A 12,307-nucleotide genomic window follows, 5' to 3' on the forward strand; every position below is an offset into this window, starting at 1 on the left:
TCCAATGTCCCAAGAAATGCCGTAGAAACGCAATCTTTTCTTCAATCCGTCTCAGATCTGGAAGATATGGGATTGATCCAGTTAATTTGCAGGAATAGTGGATGGGATTTTATTTAAATCTCTTCATTGTTCTAAAGAATTTAGGATCTGAAAACTCTAAACAAGTTCAGAATGGAAACTATAAGGACTATTCTGCCTTTTGTTCAGCAAGGTCAGTTTAATGTCAACAATCGATTTAAAGAATGCTTACCTTCTTAATCCAATTCACTCAGAACATCACCAGTTTCTGAGGTTTACCTTTATGGACAAGCATTATCGGTTTGTTGCTCGTCCATTTGGTCTAGCTACAGCTCCAAGAATATTTACCAAGTTCTGGGTGCCCTTTTTTCTGTAATCAGAGCTCCGGGTATTGCAGTATTTCCTTACCTGGATGGTATCTTAGTACTAGCTCAGTCGTTTCCTTTAGCAGAATTTCACACAAAACAACTATTGTTGTTTCTTCAAAGACATGGTTGGTTTGATTCCTCCGACAAAGGTTACTTTCCTTTCCAAATAGATTCAGTGTCCATGAGTCTTTTCCTCACAGAGCAGAGATGAATAAACATGTCTGAACCTTCAGTCTTTTTCCTTTCCTTCAGTAGCTCTGATTGCAAATTCAGATGCAATTCCATTTGCTCGATTTAACATGACGCCTCTTTATCTTTTATATGCTGTGTCAATGGAGCAGGGATTATACCCAGCTATCTCATTATTCTTGGATTCTAGCACACACCCGTCTCTGGCTTGGTGGCTTAATCATCAGTTTATTATTCAGGGGCTTCACAAATGCAAGTCTTTTAGGTTGGGGAGCTGTTTGAGGGGTTCTGACAGCACAGGGGGTTTGGGATACTCTGGAGATGAGGTTGCCAAAAAATATTCTTGTGCAATCTTCAGGGCCCTTCAAGCTTGGCTATTATTGAAAAGTGAGTCTTATCTCTGTTTCCAGACAGACAATGTTACAGCAGTAGCTTATGTCAACCATTGGGGGGTGGGACTTATAGTGGAGGTGTCTCAAATTATCTCTTTGGCAGAAGACTACTATTGCCTAATCTCTGTGATTCACATCCCAGGAGTGAACATTAGGGAAGCAAACTTATTGGTCAGTCTCTAAATCCAGAGGAGTGGTGTCTTCATCAGGATTGTTCTATTAGATTGTGGATCTTTGGGTCATACCATAAATAATTTTGATGGCCTTTCATTTGTACAACAAACTTTGCGAGTTCCAGGTATCCTCAGGCTGAGGTCGTGGATGCTCTAGTAGTTCCTTGGTTATTCCAGCCTGCCTATCTTTCATCCTCTGGTTCTTCTTTCCATCCTCTGGTTCTTCTTTCCAGAGTGATTTCCAAGATAAAACTTGAGAAGTCATTTGTAAATCCTGATTGCCCCAGCATGTCCATGCAGAACATGTTTCTATTGTCCAGTTGCCCTCCTTGGCCTCTTTCTCTGTGGTCAGACCTATTTCAAGGTCCTTTCTTCCATCCAGATCTTAAGACTCTAAGCTTGATGGCATGGAAATTGAATGCTTAGTTCTGAGACATAGAGGTTTCTCAGATTCTGTGATTGACACACTGATTCAGGCTGATAAACCTGTTTCTAGGAAGATTTACCAAATAGTTTGAAAAACGTACATGTGTTGGTGCATATACCATCATTTTTCCTGGCATTCTTTTAGAATCCCTAGGATTCTTCAGTTTCTGCAGGATGGTTTGGATAAGGGTTTATCTGCCAGCTCCCTGAAAGGGCAAATTTATTGTTCTTTCAGTTTTGTTTCACAAGAAAATTGCTAGTCTTCCTGATGTTCATTGTTTTGTTCAAGATTTGATCTGAATCAGACCTGTTATCAAGCCTTTTTCTCCACTTTGGAGTCTTAACCTAGTGTTAAGGGTTTTGCAGGCTCCTCCTTTTGAGCCTATGCATACGTTGAACATTAAACTTCTTTCATGGAAAGTGTTGTTTCTTTTGTCCATCTCTTCTGCTAGAAGAGTTTCTAAATTGTCTGCTATCTCTTGTGCTGTCTCTATTTGGCAGACCACATTTAATTTTTTGCCTAACGTTGTTTCCTCACATAACTTAAGTAGGGAACTTGTTGTCCCATCTTTGTGTCCTGATCCTAAGAATGCTTCTGAAAGATCTTTGCATTTTCTGGATTTTGTTATGGCTTTGAAGTATCATGTTGATGCTTCTAAGGATTTCAGACAAACCTCTAGTCGGTTTATTCTTTTTCCTTGGCCTAGGAAAGGTCAGAAGGCCTCTGCTATTTGTTTGGCCTCTTGGTTGAAACTTTTAATTCACAAAGCTTATTTGAAGGCAGGTCAACCTCCACCATTCAACGGCTCTTTCTACTAGGTCAATTGACACTTCTTGATCTTTCAAGAATGTAGTTTCAGTTGATTAAATTTGCAAGGCAGCCACTTGGTTTTCTTTGCATATCTGTACTAAATTTTACCATTTTTATGTTTTTACTTCTTCTGAAGCAGCCTATGGTAAAAAGTTCTTCAGGCAGTTGTCTTAGTTTAATGATTATGCTTGTATTTTTTTAGTTCTTAGGGTTGAGGATTTATTTTCTCAGTGAAAAAACTATTCATTGACTTCCACAGCTGAATTGTGGACTCTCACCACCTATATAAAAAAAAGGTTAATGTATGCTTACCTGATAAATTAATTTCTTTCATGGTGGTGGTGAGAGTCCAAATGCTCTCACACATTGTTTTTTGGAGGTTGATTTGTTTTGAGCACATCCTTTGTTTTTCTTTTTTTGACTCATCCTTTTTACTCCACTTGCGTAGCTGTACGTTAGACTAAGGTATGTTTGAGGTTGGAGGGGTTTTATAGAGCTCTTGGAGTTTGGGAAACTTTGCTGCCTCCTGGTATTGAAGTAATTCCCATTTGTAATGCATTGTGGACTCTTATCACCATAAAAAAAATTAATTTATCAGGTAAGCATAAATGATTATCAGGTAGATTACAAGTTATGCGTGCTATAGGGAATTTAACGAACCCAACAAAAGTTGTGTTATTTAACCCTCTATAGCGCAGCCATTACAAGTTTCAAAACAGCCGCCTTGTGCGTGCAATATGGTTGCGTTGAGCTCCATACCCCACACAATACAAGCAATGTTTTGACGTGCTCGGGCATGCTTTCCCCATAGACATCAATGGGGAGAGCGAGTTATAAAAAAAAAAACTAACACCTGAGATCGCAAAATTAAATTCTCGGTAACGCAGCCCCATTGATGTCTATGGGGGGGGGGGGGAAGTAATGTTTAAACCTAACATAAAACCACGTCTAAACACCCCTAATCTGCCGCACCCGACATTGCCGCAACCTACATACAGTTATTAACCCCTAATCTTCCGCTCCCGATGTATAAAATAAAAGAAACCTAATTTAAAATAAACAAACAATAGCCCTTAAAAGGGCCTTTTGTAGGGCATTGCCCTAAAGATATCGGCTCTTTTTCTGAAAAAAATATGAATACCCACTAACATTACAAAACCCCACACCTCCAAACCCACAAAATAATTAAAAAAAAACTTTCTAAAAAACCTAATCTACCCATTACCCTGAAAAGGGCATTTGTATGGGCATTGCCCTTAAAAGGGCATTTAGCTATTTTGCATTGCCCTGAAAATGGCATTTAGCTCTTACAAAAAGCCCAAACCCTAAACTAAAAAAAAAAGCACACCCAAAAAAAACTTAAAAAACTCCTATTACTAACCCCCGAAGATCCACTTATAGTTGCTGAAGTCCCGCATGAAGGATCTTCATTCCGGCGGCTCCATCTTCATCTCCATCCTGAAGACATCCGGTGCGGAGCATCCTCTTCATATGGTTGCTGCTGTATACTGAATCTTCAGTTCAAGGTACATGATTCAAAATGGTGTCCCTTGCATTCCTATTGGCTGATTTGATTTTTGAAATTCAAATCAGCTATTAGGATGAGAGCTACTTAAATCCTGTTGGTTGTTCAAATCAGCCAATAGGATGAGAGCTACTGAAATTCTATTGGCTATTCAAATCAGGGATGAAGAACCTTCAAGTGGGACTTCAGCAACTTTAAGTGGATCTTCAGGGGTTAGTGTTAGGATTTTTAAAACCAGGGTCTGGGCTTTTCATAAAAGAGCTAAATGTCCTTTTCAGGGCAATGCAAAAGAAGTAAATGCCCTTTTAATGGCAATGCACATACAAATGCCCTTTTCAGGGCAATGGGTATCTTAGTTTTTTTTTATTTTGCGTGGTTGTTTGGGTGGTTGGTTTTACTGTTGGGGGGGGGGGTCTTTTTTTTTACAAGTTAACAAGCTGTTTAACTTAGGGCAATGCCCTGGTAGTTTATTTTAGGCTACAATTTTTTTTTTTTTTTTGGGCGTGTTTTCTTATTTTATAGGGCTTTTAGATTAGGTGTAATTCTTTTTTTATTTTTGATAATTTCGTTGTTTTTTTTTTGTAATTTAGTCTTTTTTATTTCTTGTATTTACATAGTTTGTATTTTTTATAGTAGTGTTAGGTTTTTATTAATGTGTATTTGTTTTGTTTAATTGGAAGTTAGTTTAATAGTTATATTAGTTTAATTGTTAGTTTAAACTTAGTATTTTTAATGTGACAGGTAAATTTTAATTTAATTTGAGATAGGGAAATTGTAATTTTAATCTAAAATTGGGGGGCGTTAGGTTAAGGGGTTACTGGGTATGTGGGTGGACCGCAGATTAGGGGTTATTTATATTTAAATAGTGTTTGTGATGTGGGAGGGCGGCAGTTTAGGAGTTAATAACTTTATTATAGCTTTGACGATGTTGGTGAGCGGCGGAATAGGGGTTAATAAATGTTATTAGTGTTGGTCATGTCGGGAGCGGCAGATTAGGGGTTAATAACTTTAATATAATGTTTGCGATGCGGGAGGGCCTCTGTTTAGTGGTTAATAGGTAGTTTATGGGTGTTAGTGCATTTTTTAACACTTTAGTTATGAGTTTTATGTAACAGTTTTGGTGCATAAAACTCATAACTACTGCTTTCAGATGGCATTACGGACCTTGTCATTATAGGGTGTAACACAAGCTTTTTAGCCTCAACGAAAAACTTGTAATGGCTGCGCTATGGAAGTCCCATGAGAAACTTAATTTTTATGAGTGCAGGACTGAAGTTGCGTTACAGGCTAAAAGGCTTGCGGTACAGCTATACCGACAAGACTCGTAATGGCTGCGTTGCCATTTTAACGCTGAAATGGCCATTTTTTCAGCATTAAAAGACGGACGCACAACTCGTAATCTACCTGTATGTTTTTTATTATTACAACAATGAATGACCGTCTGCTGTCACACACTTTCCAGTATGCAGCCGACAGCTTCATCTAGCGTAGGAGCACACTACAGCAAAGTTAGCTGTGGTAATGCTGGGGATGTGATTCGCAATCATCCCTGTGACACACACAAAAAATGCAGCTAATAGACGGGCTATCAAGGGAGAACCGAGGCTAGCTTGGGTCCAAAATTTAGTAAACATTGGCTACGCACAAAAAGAATGACAAAATGCCTTATTTAATTTTGCACATACTGTACACTAATGTAAACAAAAATGTTCCTTCCTTTTTAATATTCCTTTTAAGCTTAGAAGCACTACATTGGAAATAGATCACATTCCTTACATATTTCAGCGATATGGAACTTATGCAAAGTACATGTTATAACATAATGTAATTAAGCTGCATTGAATTAAATCTGAACAAATATGTTAAAATCAGTGCTATCCCCTCAATTCTGTTAGTTTAACATTTCTCTGAAACATTTGTGTTATAGGCAATGTTGAGCAATTTGGTGCAGAAATGGTTTCCAGAACTTCCACTGATTCATCCTGAAGCAGAGATATTAAATTACATGGTAAGAAATGTTTTACCTTATTATCTTTAATTGTTCTTAAACTGATGTGTAATTTTATCTGTAAATTTAATTTTCTGTAAAAATATTTAATTATAAGCAGTAAAATGTCTCCTCACTGCTCCTAGAACACATTCAGTGGAACTCAATACCCTGACCCTCCTACATCCTGCAAATTCATTTGAATTCAGATTAGTAACCATGTTGTTTAGTGTGGTGCCCAAATCATAAGCTCCTTAGCCACTTTTACTATAGGTATGCCACTATTCTCACATGCATGATACTCGTTATATAAACTCGCAACCTGGAAAGTAGAAGAAATGGAGATGTCAGCTTGGCCCTGCTACAGTACTGACAAGGCAGCTGTTACAAGGAATATATTGACATCTAAATGGTGGAAAAAATATTCATCTTCACTGTTTTTTCTTAAAGAATGATGATGGCTACTTTAAAGGCCTTCAGACATCTCAGCAATTTCCTCTATCAAATGGACTCAAGATCCTTTAGTCATCCAGTTTTCCGGGCCTTGACTCATATCTTGCCTAGAGTAAACTTTTATGCCTCTATTAAATTTAGTTCTAGATGTCCCTGTGGCTTCATCCTTTGAACCATATTGTATATTTACACTGTTTAACCCTTAGTTGTTACATCCACAAAATTAATTTTAAGCTGCAATCTATATTCATGCAGACCCATAATTTCTCAAAGGAAAAGTTTTTTTTATATTGTTCCTAACCTTTTGCTGTGATTGTTCAGGATTTATTCCTCCTAGGATATTGTCCTGCCTTCTTCAATCAAGACCAATCATTTGTAATGGAAAATCATTTTCCTGTGTACTCTGGATCTAGTTAGATGTCTTTATGTCTGTCTGAAGAGATGTCTCTGGGACACTCCCACTAAGACTACTTTTTAAAACTGGATCTTTCCATGCATCATTAAGGACTATCAGCTGAAGAGGTTAGGGCTTACTCTACTAGATACTAGAGTAGTTTTTACATCTTCTTCTTAAAGAATGTCACAGCAAAAAAGAATCCACGTTGAAGTTTTGAAACTCACACTTTTGCAACAAATAACAGTTTGTTTGTTTTTTATGGAATATTCATTTTTTTATTTTATTTTTTTTATTGGATGAAAAGAAAAATTATACATATTAATGCATTTCAAATCACATTGGATACAGATTAACAAAAGCTATACCATTTTTACACAATGTGAAAGCATAACATACGGCATTTTGATTTATATTTGATAGATTTAAAAAAAAAAAAAAAACTTATACAACTTGATAAGAAAACAGAACGTTGGTCACTTTGTCTACTCAAAAACTGAAGTCTCTTTGCCCATCTCTATGTAAAGATTCCTATTCTACTTAGTATCTACACAATTTACGTGCGGACATCTCTCTCCTATTTGCTACTGTTGTTCTACTTGTTTATGTAAAATACTCAGTGTATATGCATTTGTGTTTCCCAGTAAAATTGTATATTATGGAACGTTTCCATATCTTTCCTTATAAAGTAGCCGTATTCCACTAGGTGGATCGTGTGGTCCATTAATGATTCCCAAGCTTGGTACGTAGGGATTATTTGTGACTTCCAATTAGCAGCTATCAGGGATTTCTCTTGTTAAGTGTGTTCAGTCCACGGGTCATCCATTACTTATGGGATATATTCTCCTTCCCAACAGGAAGTTGCAAGAGGATCACCCAAGCAGAGCTGCTATATAGCTCCTCCCCTCACATGTCATATCCAGTCATTCTCTTGCAACCCTCAACAATGAAGGAGGTTGCGAGAGGAGCTGGAGTTTTTACTTAACTATTCTTCAATCAAAAGTTTGTTATTTTAAATGGCACCGGAGTGTGCTGTTTTTCTATCTCAGGCAGTATTTGGAAGAAGAAACTGCCTGCGTTCTTTATCTATGATCTTAGCAGGCGTAACAAAGATCCACAGGCTGTTCTCGACATTCTGAGGAGTGGGGTAACTTCAGAAACTGGGAATAGCATGCGGGGTCCTCCGCAAATGAGGTATGTGCAGTACTTTATTTTCTGGGAATGGAATTGACTAAGAAAATACTGCAGTTACCATATAATGTAAGTACAGCCTTAAATGCAGTAGTAGCAACTGGTATCAGGCTGATAAATGTATGTGCAGTCGAGTTATATTCTAGGGACTAGAATTTGACTGAGAAAATACTGTTAACACTGAAATAATACTTAAGCCTTCTCTGCAGTGGTAGCGACTGGTAGCAGGCTTAGTGATAGCTTTGCATGACATTGACAAATGTTGTTTTTAATAAAACGTTTACTGGCATGTTATTCGTTTTTGTGAGGTACTTTGGTGATAAGTCGCTTTGGGCATGATTTTATTCCACATGGCTAACATATTTTTCTGCATGGAAATATCAGGGCTCCCACTGTTGTGATTGGAGTGGGAGGGCCCTTGTTTTAGCGCCTTGTTGCGCAGTTAAAATTATTGCACAGTCTTTCTGCTTCTTCCTCCTTGATCCAGGACGTCTCTAGAGAGCTCAGGGGTCTGCAAATTTCATTTGTGAGGGAGGTAATCAGTCACAGCAGATCTGTGACAGTGTGCTGACTGTGATTAAAAGCGTTAAATCTTAATTGATATCTGTTTTATCCGTTTTGGGTATTGAGGGGTTAATCATCCTTTTGCTAATGGGTGCAATCCTCTGCTAATAATACACTTCTTGTTAAGAATTGTTTAATTATATCTGTATTTTGAAGCGCTGCAGCGTTTTTTATATTGCTTGTAAACTTATTGAAGTGATTTCCAAGCTTGTTAGTTTCATTACTAAGTCTGTTTTAAACATGTCTGATTCAGAGGAAACTGTTTGTTCATCATGTTCAAAAGCCACTGTGGAGCCCAATAGAACGATGTGTACCAATTGTATTGATATTGCTTTGAATAAAAGTCAATCTGTACCGATAAAGAAGCTATCACCAGACAACGAGGGGGAAGTTATGCCGCCTAACTCTCCTCACGTGTCAGTACCTGCGTCTCCCGCTCGGGAGATGCGTAGGATTGAAACACCTTGTACATCTAGGCCCTTACAAATCACTTTACATGATATGGCTAATGTTATGAAAGAAGTATTATATAATATGCCCGAATTAAGGGGCAAGCGCGATAGCTCTGGGTTACGGACAGAGCGCGCTGATGACACGAGAGCCATGTCTGATACTGCGTCACAATTTGCAGAACATGAGGACGGTGAACTTAATTCTGTCGGTGGCGTTTCTGATCCGGGGAGACCGGATTCAGAAATTTCGAATTTTAAATTTAAGCTTGAGAACCTCCGTGTGTTACTAGGGGAGGTATTAGCGGCTCTGAATGATTGCAACACGGTGGCAATTCCAGAGAAATTGTGTAGGTTGGATAGATACTATGCGGTACCGGTGTGTACTGACGTCTTTCCTATACCAAAAAGACTTACAGAAATTATTAGTAAGGAGTGGGATAGACCCGGTGTGCCTTTTTCCCCTCCCCCGATATTTAGAAAAATGTTCCCTATAGACGCCACCACACGAGACTTATGGCAGACGGTCCCTAAGGTGGAGGGAGCAGTTTCTACGTTAGCCAAGCGTACCACTATCCCGGTGGAGGATAGCTGTGCTTTCTCAGATCCAATGGATAAAAAATTAGAGGGTTATCTTAAGAAAATGTTTGTTCAACAGGGTTTTATATTGCAGCCTCTTGCATGCATTGCGCCTGTCACGGCTGCAGCGGCATTCTGGTTTGTGTCTCTGGAAGAGGCGATTCGCACAGAGCCGTTAGATGAGGCCTTGAGCAAAGTTAGAACCCTTAAGCAAGCTAATGTGTTTGTTTCAGATGCCGTAATACATCTAACCAAACTTACGGCTAAAAATTCCGGATTCGCCATACAGGCGCGCAGAGCGCTCTGGCTTAAATCCTGGTCAGCAGATGTAACTTCCAAGTCTAAACTACTTAACATTCCTTTCAAAGGGCAGACCTTATTCGGGCCCGGCTTGAAGGAAATTATTGCTGACATTACGGGAGGTAAGGGCCACGCCCTTCCTCAGGACAGGGCCAAACCAAAGGCCAAACAGTCTAATTTTCGTGCCTTTCGTAACTTCAAGGCAGGAGCAGCATCGACTTCCTCCGCTCCAAAACAGGAAGGAACTACTGCTCGTTACAGTCAAGGTTGGAAAGGCAACCAGTCATGGAACAAGGGCAAGCAGGCCAGAAAGCCTACTCCCGCCCCTAAGACAGCATGAAGTCAGGGCACCCTATCCAGAGACGGATTTAGTGGGGGGCAGACTTTCTCTCTTTGCCCAGGCTTGGGCAAGAGATGTGCAGGATCCCTGGACGTTAAAGATTATATCTCAGGGATACCTTCTGGACTTCAAAACCTCTCCTCCACAAGGGAGGTTCCATCTTTCGAGGTTATTGTCAAACCTAGTAAAGAGAGAGGCATTTCTACAATGTGTACAAGACCTCTTAATCATGGGGGTGATCCACTCAGTTCCGCGATCGGAACAGGGACAAGGATTTTACTCAAATCTATTTGTGGTTCCCAAAAAAGAGGGAACCTTCAGACCAATCTTGGACTTAAAGATCTTAAACAAATTCCTAAGGGTACCATAGTTCAAGATGGAAACCATTCGAATCATCCTACCCATGATCCAAGAGGGTCAATATATGACCACGGTGGACTTGAAGGATGCTTACCTTCATATACCGATTCACAAAGATCATTATCGGTACCTGAGGTTTGCCTTTCTAGACAGGCATTACCAGTTTGTGGCTCTTCCCTTCGGGTTAGCCACGGCCCCGAGAATTTTTACGAAGGTTCTGGGCCCCCTTCTGTCGGTACTAAGACCACGAGGCATAGCGGTGGCTCCGTACCTAGACGACATTCTGATACAAGCGTCAAGTTTACGGAATGCAAAGTCTCATACAGAGATAGTTCTAGCATTTCTGAGGTCGCATGGGTGGAAAGTGAACGTGGAAAAGAGTTCTCTGTTACCACTCACAAGGGTTCCTTTTCTAGGGACTCTTATAGATTCTGTAGAGATGAATATTTACCTGACGGAGTCCAGGTTATCAAAGATTCTCAATGCTTGCCGTGTCCTTCATTCCTTTCCAAGCCCATCAGTAGCTCAGTGCATGGAGGTAATCGGCTTAATGGTCGCGGCATTGGACATAGTGCCATTTGCGCGCCTGCATCTCAGACCGCTGCAACTATGCATGCTCAGTCAATGGAACGGGGATTACTCAGATCTGTCCCCTTTGCTAAATCTGGACCAGGAGACCAGAGATGCGCTTCTCTGGTGGTTGTCACCGGTTCATCTGTCCAAAGGAATGACCTTTCGCAGGCCAGATTGGATGATTGTAACAACGGATGCCAGCCTTCTAGGCTGGGGAGCAGTCTGGAATTCCCTGAAGGCTCAGGGATCGTGGACTCAGGAGGAGAAACTCCTCCCAATAAACATTCTAGAATTAAGAGCAATATTCAATGCTCTTCTAGCTAGGCCTCAGTTAGCAAAGCTGAGGTTCATCAGATTTCAGTCGGACAATATCACGACTGTGGCTTACATCAATCATCGGGGGGAACCAGGAATTCCCTAGCGATGTTGGAAGTCTCGAAGATAATTCGCTGGGCAGAGTCTCACTCTTGCCACCTGTCAGCGATTCACATCCCAGGCGTAGAGAACTGGGAGGCGGATTTCCTAAGTCGCCAGACTTTTCATCCGGGAGAGTGGGAACTTCATCCGGAGGTATTTGCTCAACTGATTCGTCGTTGGGGCAGACCGGATCTGGATCTCATGGCATCTCGCCAGAACGCGAAGCTTCCTTGTTACGGATCCAGGTCCAGGGACCCGGGAGCGGTGCTGGTAGATGCATTGGCAGCCCCTTGGGTTTTCAACATAGCTTATGTGTTTCCACCATTTCCGTTGCTACCTCGACTGATTGCCAGGATCAAACAGGAGAGGGCATCGGTAATTCTGATAGCGCCTGCGTGGCCACGCAGGACCTGGTATGCAGACCTAGTGGACATGTCGTCCTGTCCACCATGGTCTCTTCCTCTGAGGCAGGACCTTCTAATTCAGGGTCCTTTCAACCATCCAAACCTAATTTCTCTGAGGCTGACTGCCTGGAAATTGAACGCTTGATTCTATCAAAGCGTGGGTTTTCGGATTCGGTTATTGATACATTAATACAGGCTCGGAAACCTGTGACAAGAAAAATTTACCATAAGATATGGCGTAAATATTTATATTGGTGCGAATCCAAGAGTTACTCATGGAGTAAGGTTAGGATTCCTAGGATATTAGCTTTTCTACAAGAGGGTTTAGAAAAGGGTTTATCCGCTAGTTCGCTAAAGGGACAGATTTCAGCTCTGTCTATTCTTTTACACAAAC

General features: G+C 40.3%; 1 protein-coding gene across 1 annotated transcript in view; it reads left to right on the plus strand.

The window, feature by feature from the left end:
• The first annotated feature begins 5,808 nt into the window (after positions 1 to 5,808).
• LOC128661478 (serine/threonine-protein kinase 31-like) overlaps positions 5,809 to 12,307 on the plus strand; it is an 82,533-nt gene continuing 76,034 nt past the window's right edge. Inside the window, exon 1 of the mRNA XM_053715727.1 lies at positions 5,809 to 5,910. Coding sequence (XP_053571702.1) covers positions 5,833 to 5,910 — 78 coding nt within the window. The 5' untranslated portion in view covers positions 5,809 to 5,832. The remainder of the gene's footprint in view (positions 5,911 to 12,307) is intronic.

Source organism: Bombina bombina, chromosome 5, assembly GCF_027579735.1.
Source record: "Bombina bombina isolate aBomBom1 chromosome 5, aBomBom1.pri, whole genome shotgun sequence".
In the NCBI taxonomy this organism is placed as follows: domain Eukaryota; kingdom Metazoa; phylum Chordata; class Amphibia; order Anura; family Bombinatoridae; genus Bombina; species Bombina bombina.